Source organism: Salvelinus alpinus, chromosome 26 (assembly GCF_045679555.1).
Source record: "Salvelinus alpinus chromosome 26, SLU_Salpinus.1, whole genome shotgun sequence".
Lineage (NCBI taxonomy): Eukaryota > Metazoa > Chordata > Actinopteri > Salmoniformes > Salmonidae > Salvelinus > Salvelinus alpinus.
Genome location: NC_092111.1, coordinates 8970403 through 8984331, shown reverse-complemented (window position 1 = coordinate 8984331; position 13929 = coordinate 8970403). Strand labels below are relative to the sequence as shown.

Here is a 13929-nt window from a genome sequence, read left to right as displayed (position 1 = left end):
CTAGTTTGTCTAGTAGGAACAGGAGAGTGAACAGGCTGTTCAGACAATATGACAGGTGTTCTGTCATCTATACATAGAATAGAATACATTAACATTCATTACATACATATGTTACACAATAAACATGCTGTGAATTAATTAAGTGTAGACTCTCTCAATATTAGTGAAATTAAGGGGTGATATAATTTTTGTATTGCAATAAAGGACAATTGTATTGTATAGTGTAATTGCAGTGTAAAAACAATTCTGAGAATTTTAAGGGGCGATTATGGTGAAAGGCACAACACAAGCACTTACTGAGACATGCGCTCGCCTTGAGTTGCCATTGTTGCCTATCTTCTTGGCAGATCATCACGTCTGCCTCGCCTTGGATTGTGGCTCTCACACCAAGACTGTCTGCCTGAATACCAAGTCTGTCAGATGATTGCATCAGAAAGTGAGGACCTTAGTAATGGAATAGAAATAGGCTACATGCACATCCATTACTTCACTTACAGTGCATTCGGAAAGTATTCAGACCGCTTGACTTTTTCCACATTTTCCACACAGAGCCCAGAGTTGAACCTGATTGAACATCTCTGGAGAGACCTGAAAATAGCTGTGCAGCAACGCTCCCCATCCAGCTTGACAGAGCTTGAGAGGATCTGCAGGGAAGAATTGGAGAAACTCCCCAAATACAGGTGTGCCAAACTTGTAGCGTCATACCCAAGAAGACTCAAGGCTGTAATCGCTGCCAAAGGTGCTTCAACCAAGTACCGAGTAAAGGGTCTGAATAATTATGTCGTGATGAAGTTATTTATTTTGAATACATTTGCAAAAATGTCTAAAAAACTGTTTTTGCTTTGTCATTAAGGGGTATTGTGTGTTGATAGACGAGGATAAAAAAAGATATATATTTTAGAATAAGGCTGTAACGTAACAAAATGTGGAAAAGGTAAAGGGGTCTGAATACTTTCCGAATGCACTGTAAAAGGCTAAATGTGAATACAGTAGATCCTAGATACGGAATGGAGCACCAAAACAACAAATTATAAATCAATATAAACATAAATATATTCGATATTCAGAGGAAATAATGTTAAATTTTAAAATATATTTTATACCAGTACCCCTTATAAAACAAAATCCCATTCCTGCTCTTACAATATCTTATACAGATCCATCTAATCATTTTTCACTTTAACTGGGTGGGTGATAACTGACCTTCTCGCAGTGAGGGGTGATGGAAGATAGGCACTCTGGCACAAAATGGCTGTCAACCAACATCCATTAAGGTGTTTATTGATGGCCCTAGCTAACTCGTAACAATGCACTGCACTGTAAATGCTCCTGCTGAGGGGTTCCATCTCAATGAAATGTGTTATTGGCATTAACGAGCTCACGTATACATTGGTATGTGTGTGTGAGTGTTCCTAGTCCAGAGCTGGTACATGGTAAAAACACATTTGAGTCAACACTTTGGACGTGAGCTTCGACGAACCGCCTTTCTAGTTGCATTGTTGAGAGGTGAACCTGCAAGTAAGAATTGAATTGTAATGTGTACACAGTGTGTTCCTGTGCAATAGGACAAATGAACTTGACCTGTGAAAGAATTGAACTGGACGTGGACCCTAACCATGGGCTGCAGCTGTGTGTGTGAATGAGAACACCTCATCTATAGTCTCTCCACTACAGTGTCACTCGCTGTGATAAAACCGTTGTACTTTTCTAAGGACAGACTGTCTTCTGCACAACATGTCCTCATTGAGATTTGTGGACAGATTTATCACTCGCTCCACGTTTTCCCAATCATCCCTCCCGCACCCGCTTCTGTGACGCCGACCCAAAGAAAAATGGAAATGAGGGGAAGAGGTTTTAATACAAAAATTATTTTTATTCTGTTCTGCTTGCAGTACAGCACAGTATTGTCTTTCCAGTGGTGCGGCAGCCCAACGTGACCACTGTGTTCTGCCCCATTATGACACAATGATTCTCACACAGTGACGCAGTGCAAGTCCGTCTGGACACAGTGTGGAGTAAAGACAGCAGGGTTAGTGGACGGAGACAGCGCTGGACTGGGGCACTACAGTGGGGATTATTATGGAGGAACACAGTGTGTTTTTTCGTTTAGTTCAGCACGACAGACGCAGGTTCGCAGAGAGGGAACACACGCCACAGTCCTGGTATGGCTCACCATAGATAGTATACTGCTGCATGACGCAACAAAAAGCCTGTTGCTGCCCGCTAGACCACATTGAGTTTCGGTGTTTAAAGAAGTCGCTGTACACTTCAACTCATTGGTACAGTTGAAATCCAGGCTCAGTATCTCATTGGTGTTACTGAGCAGACTATGCCCTGGTAAAAATACCTAATATAATATAATATAATGGTTATTAATAACGTGTTACAGCCAAGGCCCAAACTTACACTACTACAGTGACACGGTCGTCAGACACACACCTTCGTCACATCGCGAATATCATTGTTAACTAATCGTGGTCGATGGTCGGTAAGAACACAGTCAGGTACTGGTCTCTGATTTCACTGGGTTTTGAGACCAGGTAAGACAGACAAAAAGCCAGCTTCCTAGATAATACTGTAAATTTAGTAGACAAACTTAACAGATAAGATCTTATCTTTGAAATATATTATTATATATAGATATGCTATTATTGAGATGAAAGAAATATTCACAGATACTTAATAAAAAATAGAACGGTTTACAATTGCAGACACTCATCAACACAACAAATAGACAAGGACAAGGGACAGAGATTTCGGTTAAATTGTGGTACAAATACCTTAGCAGGTAACATTTCGCCCACGGGTTAGCCTCGTCATTGGATTCTTGCAAGCTGTTGATTGTAACAAGCAAAGCACTGCTTCCATTGTGTTCCTACCGCTCTTGGGTTAACTAGGTTTTAAGAATAAAAACCTATACTTTTAGCAACAAAGAGCGCTCCCAATTGTGGGTGAAAAAAGGAGATATTTCCTTCACATGGAACATTCATATCTTATCTAATGGCACTGGAATGATAAACAATATCCCCATATCAAGATGCTAAACAACAATTACTCTAATGCTACCCAACTACACAAATATATATATATGCGATATATATCTAGATATTCAAAGAAATGCAGACAAACTTTACACAACAACTTCGTGTTAACTAAGGTTACTCTTTTTTTTCTTCAGCTGAATTATGGCTCAGATGCAGTCACTGGCAGATGAATGCGCTAAACAGACTATATGGAGAAGATGGAACTAGCCTTGTGGGTTACTGACAACACACACAAAAAGTCGTAACAGTGTTCACTCTCCGCTACTCAACTTCCTGTTGCTAATGCTAATGCTAATGCTAAAGGTTGGTGGGAAACTGGCTGATTTGAAAGTACATCTGACTGTGCAGGTATCAGCTTTCCCGTCAAATTGCTCTGAGCAAGCTAGCTCTTGATTACGGATTCACAAACGCATCTCTGGTAGCATCATTTAGGCACCTATCATGTTGACATCGTTACTGGGACACAGAGAATGAATCCTGACCACCTGTGGGGCCACATGTCCGACAATTCCATCTAGTCCCCCCCCCCCCCAAAATGCTACAATCTTATAGTGTCTTCATAGTTGCAGCAGACTAGGTCAAGGCTACATTCTGTCTTATGGGGGGGGGGGGGGGGGGGGAGGCTGCCAATGACGTTAGGTAGTTGAAAACATTTGGCTTGTACCCAGTATAGTACAGCACAGTGCTTACATTTTGTCAAAATTAAAACATTTGTCTCAGTTTATAACAACACTCTAGTAAAATAACCTTTTAAAATATAAAATGCATGAACTGTTGGTGTGCAGGTAATGTATTGCTCAAGAGGGTCATGAATGGGGGAGTACCTGTGGTATCAATGAAACAGCATTGTATGTAAGCTCCGCTGAAGTTTGGCACAGTATAAGATCAGTCACAGTCGACTTACCCTGTTGTCAAGAATACAAACACGGTAAAACACAGACACAGAACATCAAATATGAGTTCGAGAGGGTGAATGGGGAAAACCGAGAGAGCTAGCTACTATTCTATTCTCCCTAAACGTGAAACATAGAACGTACACAACTATGACCCTCGGATTTCACAGGCCTGTGAGGTGTAAACCGTTCGGTAAAGGAACGTTGGAGGTTAATGTTTCAGGGATGTGAGTCAGATGTTCCTGCATTGGAGCCCTCAGTAGGGAGGCCTATGAACGAGTACCTGAGCCCTCATGAACAAATATAACTGAACAATAACAACCACTTCACTTCAAGACCCAAAGACACGGCCGTGTCAGGAGGACGACCCCCATTTCGGAGATCCCACTTCTGACACCAATTTCAGTTTACCAACAACACATGTAGTCGTACAGATACTCTGACCAGAATGAAGAGAGCCCCAGTAAACATGACATTGCTGTGCACTCCCTCTGACTGGACAATGGGGGTTGTGCAAGAGTTACAGGGGGCTGAGATACAAAACTGCGGTTGCCAAACAGTCATGACCCAAGGTTGTCTGAATAGGTCGGTGTTTCCTACCCAGGTAGGTGTCTATGATTCGCCTCACACCTCGCTCTCCACACTGGAGAAGTGTGCGGACCCCCTCCGTGAGCAGAGGCTCTTGGCCTTGAGGGGCAGGTGAGGTGACTGTAACCTTTGGGGCTGGGGCACTGAGCGCAGTCTCTGGTACAGGAGTTTGGCACTAGCAGAAGCCATAGAAGACGGCTGGGGGGCGCCTGGGGTGGAGGATACTACAGAGGGAGACGAGACCGAAGAGGAGGAGTTGGGAGGAAGGACGTGGATGGGATGGGATGAGGAGGGAGGGGCAGGAAGGGCTGGGAGTGTTGGTGGAGGGAGGGAGGGGATGAGGGCCTGCGATGTAGAAGGCTGCCGAATGCGGTCTGTCCTCTGGATGCTGAGGTTGGACTGGCTTCCCGATTTGGGTTGATTCTGGGTCCGGTCGGGTTTGAAGGAATGCCGTTTGGAATTGGCGCTAGTCACAAAGCTTTGACAGTGTAGAAATAGTTCCTCCTGGCTAGGAGAGCTCACCATGGCCAACTTAGAGTGAGCGTGTTGATGTTCGAGGGCAGATTGGCAGTTGCAAGCCACATCACCTCGCCCTTTGTCCTTGTCCTTCCGTTTCTCTTTCTTCTCCTCCTTCACGGGAAGCTTGTCCACGGACCAGTATCTTCGAGGAGCTGGTGGTGTCAATGGAGGTGGAGGCCACTGTGTACCACCTATCCTCCCTGAACCCCAGCCACCTTCCCCTGCTCCCCCTGCTCCGCCCCATCCCTCCCCACGGCCCAATAACGAGCCATCCCTACTGTTTATGCTGCCAGCTTTTTCTCTGGCGGGATAAGTGCCGAAAAACCAACCTCCCCCTCCTATTCCCCCAACCGCTCTACCCTCATGACCCTCCCAGTACCTTTCGAACTTTCCAAATTCTCCCGAGGAGCCGTCGTCGTCTGAGTAGATGCCCACCATCTTATCACTTTCCCTTTCGGACTCTGATGCGGTCCTTCGTCTTCTCTCGTGTCTCTTCTCTTGCTCCACTTTTCTCCGTTCCTCCTCGGAATCTTCATCATCATCTTCGGAATCCCACTCATGAAACGACAAACCTTCTTTGGAGTGAACCTCCACTTTCTCGTTCCTGCCCAACAGGGGGCGCGTCTCCCCTTCTTTCCCTAGGGCCTCTCTATCTGAACCCTTACTCCTGCGCCTGGACGAGAGGGGGATCAGTGGCAGAAATGCAGATGAAGGAATCTCTGACGATGGGTTTCCCGCTCCCCAGAATTTGACAGCGGTTGAGGGTTTTCTGGGGCTCTGGTACTGCTTGCTGGAACTGGAAGGCCTACCTGCATGCCTGTGGCGAGAGTAAGGACTTCTGTGTCTTTCCTTGCCTCTAGTGTCCTCTCCATCATCTATTTCCTTGTCCTCGCTATCTCTCCTGTCTTCATCCCTTGGAATATCCCATCCGTAACTTCTGATAGAACCTTCACTCTTTTTCCTCATAGAGTCACGCCTCAGAGCCGGGTAGGAGGAGTAGGCCTCTTGCGTTATCGCTTTGAGCTGCCCTCTCTGTTCACCACCTCCCTCCTCGTGCTCTGATCGCTTGCCCCGATCTCTTCTCTTCACCTTCTCCTCTTTCTTCTTCTTCTTCTTCACTTTATGCCGCTTGCGCTCCCGCTCTCTCTCCTTCTCCTCTCTCTTTTTTTTCTTCCGGCCTTTCTTCCTTCTCTTTCTCTCCCTTTCTCTGTCTTTGTGATGCCGTTTCTCCTCCTTCCCCTCGGCCCTGGTTCCTGTTCCTCTAAGTCTTTCTCTCTCGCCCCAGGAGGTCCACCACTCCTGCAGCTGGGCTAGCTGGCTCCCAGCCCTCTCTCTCTCATACTGTAGACGAGGCTTGCGGGGTGGTACAGGCGGAGGGGGTGGACTGCAAGGCAGTGAGCGAGAGGACATGCGTCGGGATTTGCCCTTTCTCCGTCCTAGCAGGAGGCTAGACTCCTCTATCAGCTCATCAGAGTCATAAACGTCCTCGACATCCCTACTGCCAGCCCTGTACTTAAAACTCTGGGACGATGTGTATGTGATGGTGGAGGATGAGGGTGAGTTGGACCGTGAGAGGGAGACGGAGGATGAGGACGAGGATGAACTGGATGAGGTGGAGGAGCAGGAGCTGGAGGTGTAGAGGGCGGAATGAGAGGGAGTGGTAGGGGTAGTGAGGGCAGGGGACGCGACAGGGACAGGCAATGGGAGTGGGGGAGGGCGACGGCCTCGCCTGCCACCTCCATCCCTTGCTCCGTACCGCCCTCCCCCTCTTCTCCCCAAGGGGAGGATGTTCTCATACAGAGGCCCCCCGGAGCCCTTTCTTTTCGGGAGGCTGCCTCTTCTCCAAAATGGCGGTGGATGTGGGGATGAGGGGAGCGGTAGAGGGGGCTTGGACATTAAGTGCCCAGGGGGCGGTCCTTTAGAAGGTAGTCTAGGCATTCCTGAGGACTTTGTCCCCCTCTGGTTCGTTTTGGGGGTTTGAGAGCCACCTGTTTGTGGGTCAGCATTTGCCCCTAAGCCCTCTGGATCGATCGGGCCATAGTATCGTTTGTATTCATCCAGACTCCCGTCCCCTCCACTGGCTCCCCCAGCCCAATGAGGGGGCAAGCCCTGTTGAAACTGTGCCATGTCTGGGATCCCACCGCTGCCACCAATCGGCTTGTCCGTGCTGGGCTTGGGACGGTTCCAGCGGTCTACCACAGCCAATCTGCGGTCATGGCGAGGCAGAAAAGTGGAGCACGGCATGGGACCCTCCAAAAGGGGACTGTTTGATGGCCCAAGGGCCATTGCAGAGTACCCAGTAGTTGGAGGAGATCCAGCAGGAAGCATGCTGTATGCTTGCTGTTGCTGCTGCTGCTGCTGCTGCTGCTGCTGCTGCTGCTGCTCATGCTGCTGTTGCTGCTGGTGATGATGCCTCTGCTGCTGCTGCACCATGGCAAGAGTAGTGTTACAGGTTACAGCCGCTGAGATGTGGGATTGGGGTGGAGGTGGCATTGTGGGAACACTCTGATATAGGGGAAGTGTGTTTCTGAGGCCTCCAGAGACGGTTTCATCTTCAAACTTGCAGCAACTGTACATACCCTGTGTAGACATAGAAGGGGAAGCTAGTTAGGATACAGCTATCAAACTCCACATCCCAGTATCCCTTGATGAGAACATTGATACTGAAAGTCACGCAAGTCTCGTAAAACTAGGCTACATATGTTCATAAGTTGTGGCAGAAATGTAGCAGAAATGTGTCCCCATAGAGGTCTGCATACACTTACCTCAGTGTCTGCAATTACGGTGCACTCAAGCTCAGTTCAACTGCTCTTTCTAAATGACCCCCTAGTGTGCTGCGCACTCTGGAGCTCCTAGTGCAGTGGTCAAACAGTAAGTCAGAACTGACTCTTTCAAAGAGAATCATTTGTCCTTTCTTTCCTCTCTAGCATAAAATGTGACGTGCAATGAATATGGCGGATGCCACTCTATGCAATCTCGCTCTGCTCTGTACTCTCGGAGAGGAGGCAACTGACCACAAAATACTAATGAGGGCGGAGGAGGAACTTGTGACAGTTCTAATGCAGGTAATTTACAGCCTTAAAAGACTGATAGGCTACCATTATTGGTTAAGTGTGTTGTATGGCGGGGCCATGTAAATCATAACAGCCTTGTCACCTTTACTTAAAGAAGAATCATTCAATACCAATATGTCTTATTGAAAATCAAGAGTCATCCCACTAAATCTCATTTATCAGGAGGACAGAAATCTGATGGACATGAATCAACATTGCCCGTTGAGCACGTGAATCAACATTCGGTGAAATTGAAAGCGGGAGTCACAGTCGGAGAGATCCCGGAACGTCGACGTAGAACGCAGCAGTAAGAAAACACAATGTCCTCTGAAATCTTGGAGAAAACTGGGTCACTTTTAAAACGAGGTACAAACATAGCCTGTGATGTGTTGATGCGCCAAGCCCTTTCCCTTTCACCACCACCAGGGGACATCACTACCACCACCACCACCACTACCACCACCAGGGGGCATCACTACTACCACTATAAATCAGTCAGTAACTCACCCTGCTGAGGGCCAATAGGAAGTCCATGCCACCGGAGCGGCCCAGGCAGTGCCTGATCTTCCAGTACACCAGGTGCTCCCAGGCGAAAACCAGCAGACTGAGCCCCATGGCCACCAGCAGCATGTAGAAGACCCCCGCCATGTTGTCGATGTCCAGCTTGGAGCTCATCACCTCAATCTTGTCGTTGTGACAGATCCCCGAGAGCCACAGGCGCTCGAGCATGTCGATCTCATCTGACGGTGGGAGAAGAGGAGATGGGAGAGAAATAAAAAAAAACTACAAGGAGGGATTATCTGCCGTTGTTATGGGACAGGCATTGTTTTATACCTTAAGGGGGAAGCTAGGAAGGTAATAGTTGAGAGGTCAGGAGGAAGAGGGGTGAAAGTGTGTCTGGCTCAGAGGTGTTGTATGATGGCAAAAAGAAAGCTGAAAATTGAGAAAATAGTGTGTGTGTGGGGGGGGGCGAGAATGTGAGAGAGTAAGCCTGTGTGTGTGTGTAAGAGAGAGGGGGGAAGCCGGAGGAAAGGGGGAGAGAGAGAAGCTGCATAGCTTTGATGGAAGTTGGAAATGGCCTGGATACAGAGTCTCCCGTGTTAAGAGTGACCTCGACAGATGAAAGGTGGCGGACACTAATAGGACTCCCAGCACAAACCATTAGTTCCATTTATCAAAAACAACTGTTACACTGTGAAGGAAAAATGGAGGAAAACCCAGAGTTTGTGCTCAGCGGAGAGCAGACAACATGTATTGAAATGACAGCCACGTCTGACGGCTAAAGCACCCTGCATTGTAAGAGTAGCTACTTAAAGTGTGTTTTAAAATCCCTGGTCATCAGAGTTAAAACAGTGAAACATTCAACTATATTAACCTTAGGTTAACTGCCCTGTGTTGGAAATCCCATTGTAAAGCCCAAACTACATGGATTAGAAAAACATGAATGAACCATGTTGACTGGAATGTCATAATCCACTCCAATAAAACAAAATAAAAGAGAATCTACCTAACAAAAATATTCTTCCAAGAATGTGTAGTAAAGAACTCACAGTCAGGAGTTAAAGTGATCTCTCTGATTACATTTTTACATTGACATTTTAGTAATTTAGCAGATACTCTTATCCAGAGTGATTTACAGTCATTGCAGTCATCTTAAAATAGCTAGGTGGGACAACCACAGTCATAGTAAGTACATTTTCCCCCCCATAAAGGATCTATCAGCAAAGTCAGTGGAAAAAGTCAAGTACGAGTGCTAGACCACGAAAGTCACGATACTTCACTGACAACTGTGTTGTTTTTTAAACAATTGATTATAATTTGCGTGATCATAAACTGTGACAGACTCCTAATCTCATTCATCATATTTCAATAAACACCTCCACACGCTCTCTTTCACATTCAACCCTTAATCGTGACCAAACTCAGGGCTTCACATAGAGCTTCTCTGAGCTTAGACAGAGCTGCAACATCCTCAGCACAAGCCGAAGGAATAACACCACCTTCTAATCACAGAACCGGAAACAAATGAGTGACAGTCAAATAAAGATGAGTTACAAAGAAAAAAAAGAGTCCCCGATTTTAACATTAGCAAAGTATGATACCGTACTTGAGAACACATATATGGAATCTTTAAGACCTTTTATGATGTATTGGGGGTGATTGCACAGACCCAGATTAAGCCTAAAGTACTCATGGACTAAAAGGCATGTTAAATAGAGAATCACCATTGAAGTCCGTGTTAAGGCTTAATCTGGGTCACAACCAACCCCAATAAATCCAACATTCAACATGAATTGACTGTGTTGCAGTATGGCAGGCTTCCTGTAAAGACAGAGTATGTAGGACTACTCTAAGTCCTACAGGTAACTGCCAAAATAAAGGAAACACTTGAGTAAATGAGGGATACAAAGTCTATCGAAAGCAAATGCTTCCACACAGGTGTGGTTCCTGAGTTAATTAAGCAATTAACATCCCATCATGCTTAGGGTCATGCATACAAATGCTGGGCAAACCATTATTTCTTGCCAATATTTTGGCTACCATGGCTATGCCCCCATAGGATAACAATGCCCCCATCAACAGGGCACAAGTGGTCACTGAATGGTTTGTTGAGCATGAAATCGATGTAAACCATATGCCATACCCGTCTCAGACCAGATTTCAACCCAATTGAACACTTATGGGAGATTCTGGAGCGGTGCCTGAGACAGCGTTTTCCACCACCATCAAAAAAACACCAAATTATGGAATTTTTCATGGAAGAATGGTGTCGCATCCCTCCAATAGAGTTCCAGACACTTGTAGAATCTATGCCAAGGTGCATTGAAGCTGTTCTGGCTCGACGTGACCCAACGCCCTATTAAGACACTTTTTGTTTGTGTTTCCTTTAATTTGGCAGTTACCTGTAGTATGTAGGTCTACTGTACAAAGTACAGTATGCAGGACAAACTGTAAAACCGTGAATGTGAACAGCATTCAACTGAATTAAGCAGAAGGAACTGCAGGACAGTGTTTATTTCTCCTCACTTCAATCCACCACTAAAAGCAGAGACAGATTGATGCTGCCAGCCTGCCACTAACAAGCCAGCACATTTATCAACTTCTCCTGCCTGTCCCCAACCCCTCTCTCCACCACTCCTTTCTCTCTCCTCACCGTCTCCCACCAGCTGCAGGAGGGCCAAGTCCACGGGGCGTTTCCAGCGGGTGTTCTTATGCAGGGCGATGCCGTAGCCCGTGGTGGCGAACACCTTGCCCGAGCCAATGGTCATCACCTTACAGCCCTCGTCTTTCCTCGCCATGTAGTTTAGCACAGCCGCATCATAGATGAAGGCATCTAGTTTACTGACGGGGAGGGAGGGTGGGAGGGAGGGAGGGGAGAAAGAGAAGAGGGGATGAGGGTGAAATGATAAGTGAGAATGTGAGGTTTAATAACACGGTACGTCAAGTCCGGGTGAGGACTAAGCTTCTGGTGGTCAAGTCGTCTTGGGGAAGTGTCTCTCCTCCGCCTGAGGCGCACAACTTGTTACGTCTACTCTAATGCTTCCAACATGATAAGTGTGTGTGTGTTTTATCTAATGTAAGCATAATTCATACAGTAGTTTGCACTATAAACCCCAGCAGAGACATAAACACACATACAGTAGGACAGGACTGCATGGGGAGATAACTGTTGCTAAGAGGCTGCTATGCTGGGTCATGTTCATTAGGGCACACAACAGAAAACCTATTAAAAAAATGTTTTACAACGGAAAGACGAAAATGAGCGTTTCTTATTGGACAAGTCTAGGTAGTCCCTCCATGTTTCAGGCTGTTTTCTTCCGTTTGGTGCCTAATGAACATGGTCCTGGTTGAATGCAATGAAATGAACGGGGTGTCATCTTCAGAAACACACAAACTGACCCAGTCTTGAGGTTGTCGATGGCCTCCTCCACGCCTTTCTGGTTGTTGCGGATCATGAAGTTGTGCATGTTGGCGTAGTTGCTGCGGATGTTCTCCTCGGTGCTCCCGTTGGGGACGGTGCCAAATCGGAGTGGGGGGTACTGCTCAGTGGGCTGCTGGAACTGGGGGGATAGAGGGGGAACTAGAGGTTGATGTGGGGATTCAGGGTAAGAGTTGAGTGACAACAGTACATTACAACGTAAATAATGCATGCATAGTGATCTAAGGAAGTTGGACAGTCGAACAATACATCAAGCGACATGTCAACAATCAAAGAACTGCCGAAATGCAAGAACATTCGAAATGATTGCTGCCCTAAACCAACTCAACAAGTTGAGCATCTATCTTTTGAGATGTTCTTGTGATTTTTGTCTGCATCTCGTGGTGCTGTCCGGTGTCCACCCAACTTCCTTAGACCTCATTTAAAAACAGTTTCTTCTTCTCCCCCCAAAGAGAACAGAATTCTGCTCTCCTTGCATTTTTATTACAAAGATCTTTAGAAAGGGAGAGAAGTGAGAGGGAGGAACATTAGGTATGGATCAATGCATAAATTGTCATGACAGAAGACATTAGATGGATATTTTTTAATACCACACAAATTACCAAAATAAGTGGCTACTCTGACTGACAAACTGAGAATAATCTGGTCTTGAATTCAAACAATCAATAGCCCAGGCCAATGAAGCGACACACGGCTTGTACAATGTTAGGAGGAAATATATATACAGTTGAAGTCGGAAGTTTACCTACACTTAGGTAGGAGTCATTAAAACTTGTTTTTCAACCACTCCACAAATGTATGGTTAACAAACTATAATTTTGGCAAGTCGGTTAGGACATCTACTTTGTGCATGACACAAGTAATTTTTCCAACAATTGTTTACAGACAGATTATTTCACTTAGAATTCACTGTATCACAATTCCAGTGGGTCAGAAGTTTACATACACTAAGTTGACTGTGCCTTTAAACAGCTTGGAAAATTCCAGAAAATTATGGCATGGCTTTAGAAGCTTCTGATAGGCTAATTGACATCATTTGAGTCAATTGGAGGTGTACCTGTGGATGTATTTCAAGGCCTACCTTCAAACTCAGTGCCTCTTTGCTTGACACCATGGGAAAATCAAAAGAAATCAGCCAAGACTTTAGGAAAAAAATGGTAGACCTCCACAAGTCTGGTTCATCCTTGGGAGCAATTTCCAAATGCCTGAAGGTACCATCTGTACAAACAATAGTATGCAAGTATAAACACCATATGACCACACAGGCGTCATACCGCTCAGGAAGGAGACGCGTTCTGTCTCCTAGAGATGAACGTACTTTGGTGCCAAAAGTGCAAATCAATCCCAGAACAACAGCAAAGGACCTTGTGAAGATGCTGGAGGAAACAGGTACAAAAGTATCTGTATCCACAGTAAAACGAGTCCTATATCGACATGACCTGAAAGGCCGCTCAGCAAGGAAGAAGCCACTGCTACAAAACAGCCATAAAAAAGCCAGACTACTGTTTGCATCTGCACATGGGGACAAAGATCGTACTTTTTGGAGAAATGTCTTCTGCTCTGATGAAACAAAAATAGAACTGTTTGGCCATAATGACCATCGTTATGTTTGGAGGAGAAAGGGGGAGGCTTACAAGCCGAAGAACACCATCCCAACCGTGAAGCACGGGGGTGGCAGCATCATGTTGTGGGGGTGCTTTGCTGCATGAGGGACTAGTGAACTTCACAAAATAGATGGCATCATGGGGAGGGAAAATTATGTGGATATATTGAAGCAACATCTCAAGACATCAGTCAGGAAGTTAAAGCTTGGTTGCAAATGGGTCTTCCAAATGGACAACGACCCCAAGCATACTTCCAAAGTTGTGGCAAAATGGCTTAAGGACAACAAA

General features: G+C 46.0%; 1 protein-coding gene across 1 annotated transcript in view; it reads right to left on the bottom strand.

Moving 5' to 3' along the window:
* Positions 1-1839: 1839 nt before the first annotated feature.
* Positions 1840-13929, bottom strand: part of LOC139554594 (glutamate receptor ionotropic, NMDA 2D-like) — a 76160-nt gene continuing 64070 nt past the window's right edge. The window contains exons 11-14 of the mRNA XM_071367518.1: positions 11998-12158; positions 11252-11439; positions 8605-8837; positions 1840-7624 (exon numbers count right to left, since the gene is read on the bottom strand). Coding sequence (XP_071223619.1) covers positions 4562-7624; positions 8605-8837; positions 11252-11439; positions 11998-12158 — 3645 coding nt within the window. The 3' untranslated portion in view covers positions 1840-4561. The remainder of the gene's footprint in view (positions 7625-8604; positions 8838-11251; positions 11440-11997; positions 12159-13929) is intronic.